This window comes from Curcuma longa, chromosome 15 (genome assembly GCF_044706935.1).
Source record: "Curcuma longa cultivar G26 ecotype Majalengka, Jawa Barat chromosome 15, ITB_CL_G26_1.1, whole genome shotgun sequence".
NCBI classification, from domain to species: Eukaryota; Viridiplantae; Streptophyta; class Magnoliopsida; order Zingiberales; family Zingiberaceae; genus Curcuma; species Curcuma longa.
In genome coordinates this window covers 10,963,347-10,978,209 of record NC_133875.1, presented here as the reverse complement: position 1 = coordinate 10,978,209, position 14,863 = coordinate 10,963,347, and the positions used below count along the sequence as shown (strand labels likewise).

The 14,863-nt window shown below is 38.7% G+C and overlaps 1 protein-coding gene across 1 annotated transcript in view; it reads left to right on the top strand.

The window, feature by feature from the left end:
* The window catches only part of LOC141846573 (outer envelope pore protein 37, chloroplastic), a 35,833-nt gene extending 20,970 nt beyond the window's left edge, over positions 1-14,863 (top strand). The window contains exons 5-6 of the mRNA XM_074734609.1: positions 14,172-14,292; positions 14,595-14,863. Of these exons, the coding sequence (XP_074590710.1) occupies positions 14,172-14,292; positions 14,595-14,726 (253 nt within the window). The 3' untranslated portion in view covers positions 14,727-14,863. The remainder of the gene's footprint in view (positions 1-14,171; positions 14,293-14,594) is intronic.

Here is a 14,863-nt window from a genome sequence, read left to right as displayed (position 1 = left end):
TCGCTTAATTCAGGGCATGGTCTATGTGTTAGTCCCCGTTAGACTAACTATGTTACACCTAGCATAAGCTGTAGTTCCTTGTCCTGTAAATTCAAGTTACTTAAAACAACTGTCCAAGAGGACTATTCTCTTGATGTGTTATTGCTTTGGTCAAAGACTTACGAGTAATAATCTTAACAAGTGGTCATAGAGTATACATCTCTTAATCAAAAGAGTGGTGAGTCCTCTGTTAGCTACTCAAAGATCTTTGGACACTTCGGTTTATACCCAATCATCCTGGATCTATACCTCTGTAGAGACGTGATGTGGTATGATTTTGAGATTTAATTTTTATTTGATATTTTTATTTGTCACGCACACCAATCAAAATTATAATTTATAATTAATCATAATCCCTAATTTTCACTCAGGTAGCATAGTAGATGTCCGGGTCGTCTCTCTCGTGGAATCATTGTTAGGGAGTTGTATTAGACAACATGGCTAGGGATTTTCATTGTTGAGACCTTACTTAACGAATTCATCCTAATTATTCACAAAATCCCTTTATTAACAATTTAACATTACAATTCAATAATAAATATAGCATATAAGCATTTAGCTGTACAAAATTACTAATGAATATCAATTATATATAATTCACAACGTAATACACATCTTACATCCTAATTATAAATTCATGCACACAATATTCAAATTTACAATCTCATCCCTAATTCACACAATTACATTAAAGTATAACAAATTTCACAAATTTATAATTTATTCCACTAACCATGTACAACTAAATTTAAGTTATCTAAATATCCAATTCTCTTAATTCAAATCCACATGCAATTAATACAATTCAATTCCATTCCTATTAACTTCAAAACAAGCAAGAACATGTTCCATTAACCACAACTTCAAACATCACAGTTCCAATTCATTTTCAAATCAATTAACATGAAGTGGTTCAATTATCAACACTTATTCAAAATACAATACAAGATGTTCAATTCAACATTCTAAACAAATAACTATGTTCCATTCAACCACATTTTATACTAGAACATCATGCTCCATTACCACACATTCAACAATACAAGTTAAACAACCCTAATTCAACACCACATCTTCTAGATTCAAATCAAACAATAATCCACTTCATTATCACAGATTCAACACATAAAACAGAAAATTCAATTACCATAGTTCAATGAACCACACAATCCATGGTTCCATTCAATTTCAAACAATCATAACATGAAACAAATTCTCTTATCAATTCAAGTTTAACAACCATTCAACCTCAATCTGAATCACACAAACAATAGAAACACAATTGAATAAAAAGGGGGGGGGGGAGGATTTTGTTCATCTGATCCAAACAATGAACAACCAAAAATTAAGAGTTAGGGTTAAGAAGTTGATTTTCCCGGTTTGACACAGAATGGAGAACACGACATCACTGTCAGTTGAATCGCGCCAATAGGGATGAAGAACCTCGTCGGAGCTGGTCAAATCCGGCGGGATTTGATTGGAGAAGACAAAAGCCGATTGCCTTCCTTTGCCCTAACCCCCTGTTGTAAACCATAGACAAAGAATCAAAAAAAGGAAACGGAAACCCTTACCTTGCTTCTTCAGTGGCTAAAGGATGGTTGGAACTGAATAGAGCTTTCCCCTGCGTTGGCAACCACGTCGGCGATGTCAGACCTTGCTCGAAGCAACGGTGGATGTGAAGGGATAAGGAACTCGCTGGAGCAAACTACTCACAGAGGGAATCCCTACTGGGCGGGATACCGCCGACTACCAATTGTCGGAGCTGGACCACTCACGGTGATCGATATACGATTAGAGGGGGTAAAGTAGGCTCTCGCGTTCGCAAACCGCATTGGCGAGATCTCCTGTGGGTGCGTTGGCACTCATCGACCGTCGTGGACGCCCACCGTTGCACTGATGTCGATCAGGAAAGGGAAGGAGATGGTGGGGAAGGGAATCGTGAAGAAGGGAGCTCAGTTTGTGGAAATTGCGAGCGAGAAGGAAAAGTGCTCGCGATTTTTGGGAAAGAAAACCTAATCTTTGGCCAAGCCTCCTTTTCTCATGAATCGGATGCGACTTTTAAACTAGACTTGAATTGGATCGGGTTTGAACCGAACCGTGAACTGGTCCGGTTTTTTCTAAATTGGACTTTTTCGTGGGATTTTTGAATTGGTTTTCTTGGTCTGATTTTAAATCTTTATAATTGGGTTTTATTGCAATTATCTACAAATTATTATCCTTATCTTAATTTTCCGCAAAATCAAATACAACAAATTAATAACCGTTAATTACCTTAAATTAATAAAAAATAAGATGAAGACCTCAAATAAATCCAAATTAACGAAATAAACTAGAAACCTAATTTATGATATAGAAAAGGATCAAAACATTGCGATATAATTCTAATTTATCCTGTCCCAAAGCCACTTATCAAGACGCTTGCTTAAAATGTCAAAGTACAAGTCTGTATAACCAAGATGACTTGAATACCTTAAGTCGGAAGAAACTTGCACTTGAGCTGCAATGAGATCTGCATAGACATTCATAAAATCATATGAAATCTCATAGCAGGTTACTCCCAATGAACTAGTTATCCTTAACCAACATCTACATATTAACTCTCAGCATCCCAATGTTTCCAGTTAGTGAGGATCGACAGCTTGGCAAAACTAAGGATCTAATATATGCTAGTCTCACAGAATTGACAATGTCCAATCTCATCAATTCATCAACTAGGGAATATTTCAATATGTATATAATTGCACATGTAGAGATATCTACTAATTGTAATCTAATCACAATTTCTCTCATGCTATGCATTATATTGTGTACATCAGTAATTGAGTTTAAAATCAAAATCAAATACATGGAGAATGGATACTTAAATAGTGATTTTATTTATTTAATAAATAATACAATATCTAAGATTATTGCCTTGGAACATCTTTCAAATATAACAATAAGAAGGCTCTCAAAAGGAAATTTCTATAGCAAACACTTAGTGTTCTTGACCAATTAAATGAGAAAGAAAGCTAAGCAATATCAAATTAAAAAAGAGCTCTCCATCCTGTAATCATTTTGTAAGGTTGTAATTGTTATCTCATCTTGAATCTTATCTATCTTAGTAAGTTCAGATTGTAAGAGAATTTCTTTACCTTCGGGAGGCATCCAAGCAAAAATTATAGAGAAATTTTTTGGAGTGACTCACTGAAACTATAAGGGTTTGTATTGATTTTGTTTGTATTTATTTTTGTGTTAGAATATTTAGGGTTTCTAGAATAATTCTCCTAGAATAGGTCTCTATGTTCGTATATAAATAGGGGCTTATTCCTTGTAATAAAATTAGGTTTTCATATTCTTTTACATGGTATCAGAGCTAGGTTTAGGTATATCCGCCGAACCCTAGCCGTCATCCCCTCTTCCTTCTCCTCTCTGTTCGCCGCCGCCGCCGATCTTCCTTCGTGCGGCCTCCTTTGAATCGCGCCCTCGCTGTTGGCAAGCTCCGCGATTCGAAGCTTCCTCTCCGAAGCGTGAATCGCGCTCGTTCCTCGCGTGAGCCTTCCTCTCCCGCGTCTCCTCTCTTCTCTCGCGGCGGACAGCTCGCGATCGCAAGATCTTCTCTCACGGCGGACGGAAGAAGAAGCCGCAGCGCTTCTCTCACGAAGATTGGTCCGACCTGCCGGATTCGAACCAGCATCTGCCTTCTTCTCTTCTCAATAGCAGCAGTTCTTCTCAGCAACGCCAGCGTCTTCTACTGGTGCGAGAGGGAACTGGTCGCAACAGCCTCAACGTCTTTGGCGATTAAGGAAAGGAACCCTACTGGTGCGACATCCTCAGCACCTACCTTCTGCTTTTCCAGCAACACAGCAATAGCAATTTTTCCTTCTCCTCTTCCCGTTCTTCCAGAAGCAGGCAGACTCGCAGACTCAGCAGTGCGACCTCCTCTTTATTCTGTTTGCTGGACCTGTTACAGGTTCACGTGGGAGGAAACCCAAACAGCAAACAGGTCGCCTCTTCCATTCTGTTTGCTGGACCTGTTACAGGTTCACGTGGGAGGAAACCTGTAACAGCAAACAGGCCGCCTTTCTAGAATAAACCTGTTGCTGAGAAGAACAGGGTGAGAAGGTGTTGCTGCATTTGTAGTCTCTGGATTGTAGCCAATACCAAGTCCAAAGTCCACACCACGTACACCACCCCGCCTCCTTGCTGCCCTTTTTTCCAGCAGGCCAACAGCAGCAACATTATTGCTGTCTTCCAAGTTACAGCTGTCGGCAGCCGTCCTGTCTATTCTCCAGCAGCAGCAGGACATTAGCAGCAGCAGCACCTTTCCAAAAGCAGGTGCTGATGGAAAGAAGATTGATCATGTCACCTCGTAAAGGTGGCAAAGAACCACCCGATCTGACCCCACCGCCTTCCTATGACGACTTTCTGAAATGGTATGAGGATCGAAAAGCTTCTGATTCCCCTGTTGCCGTTGCACTCACTGGTAATTCCTTTGCTGGCATATCTCGCTCTTCGAGTTCTTGGGTTCTTGATTCCGGGGCCACCGATCATATCACTGGTAATAGATTACTTTTTTCTTCTCTCTCTACTTCTGGTTATTTACCCTTTGTCACCATGGCAAATGGTTCTCAAATTCAGTCTCAGGGTGTCGGTACTGTTCATCCTTCTCCATCTCTTTCTATTCATAATGTTCTTTATGTTCCCGGTGCTCCCTTTAATTTATTATCAATTAGTCAGCTTACTCAGTCTCTTGATTGTGTCATCTCGTTTACAAAATCTTCTGTTTCCTTACAGGATCGGAGTACGGGGAGGATGATTGGCTTCGGATATGAGTCTCATGGCCTATATCGGCTTCAACAATCCTCTCTTGTTGGTTCGGCGGCAGCATCTCCCCTTCTTATTCATGCTCAGTTGGGACATCCAGGTCTTGATAAGTTGAAACAATTACATCCTGGTCTTTCTCACTTAGATTCTTTATCTTGTGAATCATGTCAATTAGGAAAGCATATTCGTAGTTCTTTTTCTCCTCGCACTGTGAGTCGGGCTACGTCACCTTTTTCTTTGGTTCATTCCGATGTTTGGGGTCCAAGTCGTGTTTCTTCTACATTGGGGTCACGATACTTTGTTACCTTTATAGATGATTTTTCTCGTTGTACTTGGTTATATCTGATGAAGGATCGTTCGGAGTTGTTTTCTCTTTTTCAATCTTTCTTCTATGAAATCAAAACTCAATTTGGTATTTCTCTTCGAACCTTACAGAGTGATAATGCACGTGAGTATCTATCTACTTCATTTCAAACCTTCTTGGCATCTCATGGTGTATTGCATCGGACATCTTGTCCTCATACCCCTCAACAAAATGGAGTTGCTGAACGCAAGAATCGCCATCTTCTTGAGACCACCCGGACTCTTCTTCTCCATTCTCATGTTCCTCTTCAGTTTTGGGGTGACGCTGTACTTACTGCGTGTTATCTCATCAATCGCATGCCTTCCTCCACTCTACAAGGTCAAATACCTCATCATATTCTTTATCCTCATCAGTCTCTTCATCCTTTACCACCTAGGGTCTTTGGTTCTATATGTTTTACTCATGCTCTCGATCCTGGCATTGACAAACTCTCTCCCCGGTCTCATAAGTGTGTCTTCCTTGGGTACCCACGGTCTCAGAAAGGGTACAAGTGTTATTCTCCTACTCTCCGTCGGTACTTCATCTCTGCTGATGTCACGTTCTTTGATTCGGTTCCATTTTTTGGGCCTAACGGATCTCCGTCTGAGTTTTCTCCTTCTACGCCTGCACCAATGGCTATCTTTTATCCTCCGGAGGAGTCTCTGTCGCCTCCGAGGACATCTCCTCCATTGCAGGTTTATCAGCGTCGTCCTCGTCCTGCTTTGCCGCCGACCACCACTGACACTGCCATGGACACATCTTTGGAGCCAAGTCTTTCACCTCGTCCTCCGGTCTCATCTCCTGAGACTGATATTCCCATTGCACTTCGGAAAGGTATGCGTTCCACTCGTAATCCTTCTCCTCATTATGTTTCTTTGAGTTATCATCGTGTTTCTCCTTCCTATTTTGCTTGTCTTTCCTCCTTGTCGTCTGTTTCTCTTCCGAAGACTGCAGGTGATGCCTTTGCCCATCCAGGATGGAAACAGGCTATGCTCGATGAAATGTGTGCCTTACAGAGCAGTGGGACTTGGGACCTCGTTCCTCTACCACCAGGGAAGTCAGTTGTTGGTTGTCGATGGGTATATACGGTGAAGGTTGGTCCGGACGGAAAAGTTGACCGGCTTAAGGCTCGCCTCGTTGCTAAAGGTTATACTCAGATCTTCGGATTAGATTATGGGGACACTTTTTCTCCTGTTGCCAAGCTGTCCTCTGTGCGCTTATTTCTGTCCATTGCTGCAATTCGACATTGGCCTCTTTATCAGTTGGACATCAAAAATGCTTTCTTACATGGTGACCTGCTCGAGGAAGTCTACATGGAGCAACCTCCGTGTTTTGTTGCTCAGGGGGAGTCTTCTGGTCTTGTATGTCGCCTGCGAAAATCTTTATATGGCCTCAAGCAGTCTCCCAGAGCATGGTTCGGTAGATTTAGTACTGTAATTCAACAATTTGGCATGACTCGGAGTGAGGCTGACCATTCTGTCTTTTATCGTCACTCATCTACTGGTTGCATCTACTTGGTAGTTTATGTCGATGATATTGTTATCACAGGGAGTGATCATCTTGGGATTTCACAGGTGAAACAGCATCTTTTCAAACATTTCCAGACAAAAGATCTCGGCAAACTCAAATATTTTTTGGGGATAGAAGTGGCACAATCCAAAGATGGGATTATCATATCTCAAAGGAAATATGCAATGGATATTCTAGAAGAAACAGACATGTTAAATTCAAAGACAGTTGACACCCCCATGGATCCTAATATTAAGCTCATGCCAAATCAGGGGGAGCCTCTTTCAGATCCTGAACGATACAGGCGATTAGTAGGGAGACTAAGCTACCTTACTGTTACTCGTCCGGATATCTCATTTGCAGTAAGTGTAGTAAGTCAGTTTCTCAACTCTCCATGCAAGGAACATTGGGATGTTGTGACTCGCATTATTCGATATATCAAAGGCGCTCCAGGAAAAGGTCTTTTGTACGAAGACAAAGGACATACTCGAGTCGTAGGGTATTCTGATGCAGATTGGGCAGGTTCTCCCATTGATAGGAAATCTACTTCTGGTTTTTGTATATTTGTTGGAGATAACCTTATTTCTTGGAAAAGCAAAAAGCAGAATGTTGTGGCAAGATCCAGTGCAGAGGCAGAATATCGAGCTATGGCCATAGCCAGTCAAGAGCTTATATGGCTCAAACAGTTGCTTCAAGAGTTAAGATTTGGAGAGGTTACACAAATGTCACTTATATGTGACAATCAAGCCGCCATGCATATTGCCTCGAATCCAGTTTTTCATGAAAGGACAAAGCATATTGAAGTCGACTGTCACTTTATCAGAGAGAAAGTCATATCTGGTGAAATATCTACTAGTTTTGTTAACTCACATGATCAACTAGCAGATATATTCACCAAGTCACTGAGAGGTCCTCGAATTGACTACATATGTAACAAGCTGGGTACATATGATTTATATTCTCCAGCTTGAGGGGGAGTGTTAGAATATTTAGGGTTTCTAGAATAATTCTCCTAGAATAGGTCTCTATGTTCGTATATAAATAGGGGCTTATTCCTTGTAATAAAATTAGGTTTTCATATTCTTTTACATTAGTTTGATATTTGGTTATCTAAAGCCTATCTTTTAAAGCATTGAGACTTAGGCATGACAATTTGCTCGGACCTTGTTAAAATTTGCCTTTACTTGGTATTGAGGTTGTCCTGCCTTGAAACATAAACGGGCTAGGGTTAAATTTAAAAAAAACCCATATATATATACACAGTTGGTTGAGTATGAGTTAGGATTTTTTTTTTTGCCTTCCTCCTGTCTTCGGAAAATATATAGTTGCTTTATATTTGTTGCGCCATCTTGCTTGAGAAGTGATACGGGGATGGGAAGTATTTCCTTCTCCCACCTCATCCACTTCTTTATATGGGGTGGGGATGGGAAAACCCACCTCAACCATCCCTATTTATACTTAGGAGTGTTTGTAAGTCATATTTTGTTGAGGATTCATGTCTTAGATCTTAGAGGATTTAATGAAGCACATAAGTGCACTAAAGTGGGCTGCTTGACAAGACATTAGTATGCAATATACTAAGCTAGTCTTCTAATCTACTAGATAGTTCTAGTCGACGAAAGGCTAGTCTTTGAGTGATCAAAAGCGTTTAAGTTGCAATTGATTTGATAATTTGAGTCGTGGATTGAAATGATGATCAAAATTCATTTGTCATCTAGAAATGTTATTGTTGGATTCAACATCCATATTGGTGTGTTCACTTGATTGGATAATTTGATAGTCATCTTGAGCAATCTTTTTTAGGTTTTCAAAAGGGAATGTTGAACCATGACATGCAAGGGGATTTATCAATTGGTAGTTAACGAATAGTTGACTGATAGTCGCCACATAAGCATAACGATAGGATTCGGAAAACTCGAGGGGTTGCGAAACTAACTATAAAGTGAAAATGATGCTTTCTATGCCCCATGAAAGAGCATCTTTGAATTTTTTTTCTTCTCTTGTAAATCTTATTTCTTAATCTATAAGAGATTTCTCCACCTTTGGTGGTACTGAGAAGGAGAAAGGATAGAGGTTCTGAGGAGTGATTCAACTAACAGATCATAGATTTGAGAGGTTGCCAAACCACATTAAACCATCTGCATACTCTATTTATATTCTCTCTTTTGTGTTTGTTATTATTTTTGTTATATATTTTATCTTGTAGAACACTATCATCACAGAAAGTGATATTCACTCCCCTCTACCTCTTCACTCTACCACTAGCAACATGATCCAACAAGTGGTATTAGTACTGGGACGTTGTGAAAAAAAGTTTAACAACTTTTCGAGTAATAAGATGCTAGAGAAGTTCAAGAAGAGAAAGATAACCTTTTTACACTTTCATCGACAGGACAATAAGTATAGAAAAAGAGTGGATTTTCAATTTGATAGAAATAACAATTTGTTACCTCTTCCTGGTTAACTAACAATGAAACAAAAGGAGGTGGTGGTCGACATGTGGAACAAGCACTATCCAAGCATGGGTAATTTGGTGCATGAAGCTCCCACCACTGTGGGGTTTTGAGGTCAGTATTAGGTCTATTGTATGTAGCCTTATCTGCATTTCAAACACTATCCAAGTATGACATGAACAAAATTAGAAAATACATGATCTCTAAAGAGTTGTGGGAAAGTGATAGCTATGCATGATGGATTATCAGAGGCAAAGCTGGCATGAAAAGACCTCTCGCACATGAAATTGAATTCTTTCATCATGCCAAAAGGAGGACAAATCCAGCATCTATGCCACATATTGTTCATGAATTAACTAGTATTGGTTAATAGATATCCAATAGGGATCTCATTCAGACTGCCCTAAATGTCTTACTGAAGACTATTGGAGCTCGATCGTCAACCGCTACTACATTGCTAGAGATTTAAGTGCAAGTACTTTAGATCAATTATTTTCGGGGATCCAAATGCGCATATCATAACTTAGCTTTAATCCACAAAGAAAAGAAAAGAAAGGGGAGATCATCATTTTTAGCTTCCAAGGAATTCACTATAGAGGACAACGGCGGTGAAGGATATGGTAAGATAAGAAGTATATTGAATAATAAACTGAATGAAAAAGAATGACTTAAAGGAATACTTAAGGCATAATAAGAAGGATAGAGAAAAGCATCCAAAGAGGAACTTGAAGGTCACTTGGGGTAAATGAAGCTTATTGCTGGGTATTAAAATTAACAACAGAACTTTATTGCCACTCCCAACAATTTGTTGAAGTACCATCCTTATTCGAAGATGAAGAAAGAACCACCTACACAATAAACAGAGTATTCATGGTGTTTGATGTTGGCTTATCATTCTCATTCGAAGAAGGCCAGGAGACATCAGATTAAGGGGGAGCAGATAATTGACACGATAAGTGAACTCTTCCTCCTATGAAGCTGAGTTAATTAATTTAGTAAATTCCTTGAATAGATCACTTGATAGATGTGAAAAGAAAAACAAAATGTTGAAAAAGAAGTTTCTATGTTAGGATTCAAGATTGAAAAACTAGAATTAGAATGATATTGTAGCTTATTGTACCTTGTGATAAAGGATTAAAGAACTAGAATTATAATATGATTTATTGAAAAAACAAGTTGAATCTCTGTAATTAACATTAGAAAAATTTACCATTAGATCACAATCATTGAGCATGTTAATAGGCAGTCAAAGGATTTTAGAAAAAACGTTTTATGCTACAAGGGGTTCAAGAAAGAAAAAGTTATTTTAGCTAATAGTTAGAAGCAAAAATTAATACCATAGCTAAGACATGAATAATACATAATTAGTGCGCTTAGACCTAACTTGTTTTGTGTGCTAAATTCACTTTTTGACCATTTGAATACCCTTAGGGTCAACCATATAAGACTTGATTCATATTTATTCATGTGGTTGACTTCACATGATTAGAATTATTTTTTAAAACCATTTTTGAAATTTGAAATTTTTAGTTATTGTTGTAAATCATTAATTTTTAAAACATGCTTTAGATAAATAATACAAAAATAGTATGTTGTAAGGGTTTTGATGGTTGTACCAAATATGTCTTTCAAGGTGCGTAGGATCTACTATGTATACCAATTGACCTGGTGTGCCAAGGTCTTTGTTAGTACGATGGCTCAAGATCCATACAGATAGAAGGATGTTGTCAACATCAAGGCACCACATGACAAGGAGCATGGAAAGTTGAGGAGGTGAAGTGTAAGCGAAGAGCAATGGTAAAGTTGAGGAGGTGAAGTGTAAGCGAAGACGTGAAGGGATGGTAGAGGAGCTGAGGGTTTTAAGCATTTAAAGGCTTGAAGAAACTTCACATGAGTGGAGCGACATGCTTATAAGGGACAAGAGTAGATGATACCTTAAATGGAGTCGACCGTAGATGTGGTCGACCCACTTGTTCTCACAATATAATCTTCTGACTCATGTCTTCTAGTTTATGAATCCTGAATGGAAATTAAGCAAGCAATAAAGGTTATTGAGCAATTAAGTGGGCAGTCAGTTTCCTTGCAGATGCTAAATTCTAAGAAAATTAGGCGCAGGTGCACAGAGATTGGAAGAAATTGGTAGGGATGGAGTATGATTGACCTTACTAATGGCTTTCACTGATGCGAATGACCCCATTACTAGTATAACATTGGTAGGATGTGATGTTGCAAGTCTAGAGAAAAGGGAGATACTGCCAGATACATACACATAAACTTCTGAATTCAGGTGTTCGACATTGGATATTCTGTTATGCAACAGACAGTACTAGCAATGGAGAATGTAATAGACTGGGATGGTGTACTATGATGAATAGTTTGCTATTGAAGAAAGTGTTTTTACTCAATTGGTATATAATAGTGTCTAATACTGGGAGACTTACTATGAAGAAGGCTAACGTGATAATTCTGCTCAGAATGCATCATTTTGCATTGATGTCTGCAAATTGGAAATCAAGCAAAACCACAGACAGCTGATACTTTATACTCAGTTGGTACATAATAGTGTGTCTAGTACTGGGAGACTTACTACTAAGAAGGTTAACGTGATAATTCTGCTCAGAGTGCATCATTTTGCAAATTGGTAATCAAACAAAACTACAGAGAGTTGATGGTTCTATGAAGAACTAAAGAGGTGCAAATTGCAAATAAAGGAGAAATAATCTAGATGGGCTGATAGAAGAGCTATGAGTATTGTAGATGAGACCTTGAGAGACAAAAATAATACCTTGCTGTGAGCTCCAACAATAGATAGTCTGGAAGAGTCGGCACAGAAGATGAGAGATTGCTACAAGAAACATGAACTCATGCAAGGATCGTTGCAACAAGGAAGACAACATAGACAACACAATCAAGGTTTGAAATTTCGAGCCATGTCGGGGTTTCAATTTATGACCGGAATAATATGGTTTTGGTATCGTATCACATCGATACAGCTTCGGTATTTTTTAAATATAAAATATATTAATTAAAAATATTTTTATTAATATGTGATCACTATATATACTTATTGAGTTATATTTGAAATGTTGAATGTTGAGTTTAAGTTTTAATATTATCTAGTGAAATGTTTGATGCTTATTGAATAACAATCGATTTAAGTTAATGGGAGTCCATCAAGTAGGTTAAAGTTATATTTGATTTAGATTTATTTTGATTATATTAAAATTAAATCCAATTTATATATAAAATAATTTAGTTCATTAGTAGTAATATATTTTATAAAATTAGAAATTATAGTATATATATTTTTTATTTTTTATATTTTTTCTTCTATGTTTATCTCGTGGATGGATAAAGAAGGGAATAGGATAATCATCTTTAAAGAGGTTTTATTGTTCCTCTATTTACCATAAAAGGTTTTTTTTTCTCGCTGATTATTTTGACGAAGGAAAAATGATGAATGAGGAAAAAGTTAATTAGAAAAAAATTAATGGATAAAAGAGAAAAAATTAAGAAGGAAAATATTAATAAGAAAAAAAACTTGTTTAAAAAATAAAAAATTGTGGTTATTGTGGAGGTTGTCGCGTGCCCACGACACGCTCTGTGACCCTATGGAAGCAGCCTCGGGGTCGCGACACCCTCCGTGCCACAATGGAGGCTTTTGCAAGGTTGTGACACCCTCAACTCCTCGGTGGAGACCGTCGCGGGTTTGTGATATTCGTGCCTTTGTGGAGACCACTGTGGGGTCACGACACCCTCTGTGCCCTTATAGAGGTTGCGTCAGAGTTGCGGCACCTTTTGTGACCTCGTAAGGTAGCGACGGCTTCGCGATGCAGTGTTGATATGATGTCGGTGCTGGTTGGCAGGCGAAATGGTAAATTCTGTCCGTGCCAATCGACATGACAACATTTAAATCATTGAACACAACTTTATGAGAAAGGAGCATACATTGAAAACTATGCAACATTTGCAAGCGAAGGTGGATAGCTGGCTATCCACTTAGGGTGTTCGGCAATAAGTGATAACAAAAAAAGCAGCTGACATCCATTGTTTTAGTTGCAAGAAATCATGCAAGGAAAACTTGAGGTGGGATCGTATGAGGAAAGCTTGGTATGCAGGCCGTGCGTAGAATGGCCTATGCCCCACCCAACCCGCAAGCTGAGCCACCTCCACCTGGCCCGACCTGCAGATCCAGCTGGGCCAGCACGGCCTAGCCCCTAGCAGACTGTTGGTCCACGAGTAAAGTCACTAGTAATAAGAGGGTGAAATTAAGGCATGTCAGTAGCTGAGAAGGAAGCTTATGGCTATAAAGCATGAAAGTAAAGCAGATCCAACACCAAGAAAGATTTATACAAGTTGAGTGGGATAAAATTTTGTACAGTTATCAAAAATTATATATACGGACCTAGGCACCAAGGACATAGGGACTGGGTCAGGCCAGGCGATGCAGCCTGATTGCCACTTCTACACCGATGACAAATCTTTTTTGTAAGTTTTTTTAAATCTTCTGTGTTTTCCTTTTTTGGTAAGATTTGGAATTGAGGATGGCAGTCGCCTGACCTTGTCAGATTTGGGTTGTGCCCAGCACAGCCAGATAGGGGCCCAACACTCTGGTTGTATGATCTGCAAGATCCTTTTATTGTCTAGACTCTACGTCAATTGATGATCATCTAGAATTTTCCTACTATTGTCCTGAGCTTGAAAGATACAATATGTGACAAGTTGATGTTTCATCAACTTTCTCAAGTGCCATTGATACATGATAAAAAAATGCCTTGATTTTCTTCAGGATTGGGAAATAGCCTACAGATGTTTTAAAAAGTGTGGTAGTATACGTTTGGGGTAATGTTGATCTGGATGCACAAAATCTATAAAATGAATTCAAGTAGTACCCAAATTGCTGAGACTTTGACTCCTCATTGATTTAATTATTTTGCCTCGTTTTCTAATGCTGACTGCCTTTTCAATTAAGACTGCAAAAATTCATTTAAGTAAATTTTATCAATATTTTCTTCTTTCAGTTACTGGTACCACTTTGACTCCAACGATTGGAGCATCGTGTATAAGCACACTGTTGGCAAGGATCTGAAGTTTAAAGCTGGTTATGACTCAGAGGTGCGACTTGGATGGGCATCTTTTTGGGTAGGCTTCAATTTTCGACTGCTTACTTTACAGACTGCATCTTATAGTAGTAAATTATAACTAGAGTTATGGAAAATTTATTTGTTAAGAGTCACAAGAATGACGGTTATACAAGTACAGTCATCTTCCATCGTCATCCAGTAGTGCTTGTTCTATTGACATCTCACCGTAAGTGATGATAGGATTTTCATACAAGGAAAGCAAAACTTTTCATCTAAAATTAAAATTTATTTCACGCATGGAGTTGTGGTAATGTATTAGTTGACTTGGAAAATAATTATTATTGGGATATTCCTGTGAAGGTTGGGGATGAAGATGGCAATGCCAAGGCAGCTCCAATGAAGATGAAAGTCCAGTTCATGGTCCAAGTACCGCAGGATGATATCAGTAACTCAGTATTGTTGTTTCGGGTTAAGAAAAGGTGGGACTTCTAGTCCGGTTTTGTCTAGTAGTAAAGTGGTTCAAAATATCGTTGTCTACGTTATTCCTCAGAATTAAAGATCATTAGTTTCAAGAATTTCAGTTTTTGGTTTCGTATGATAATATCAAGTTTGTGATATGCGAGTGTTTA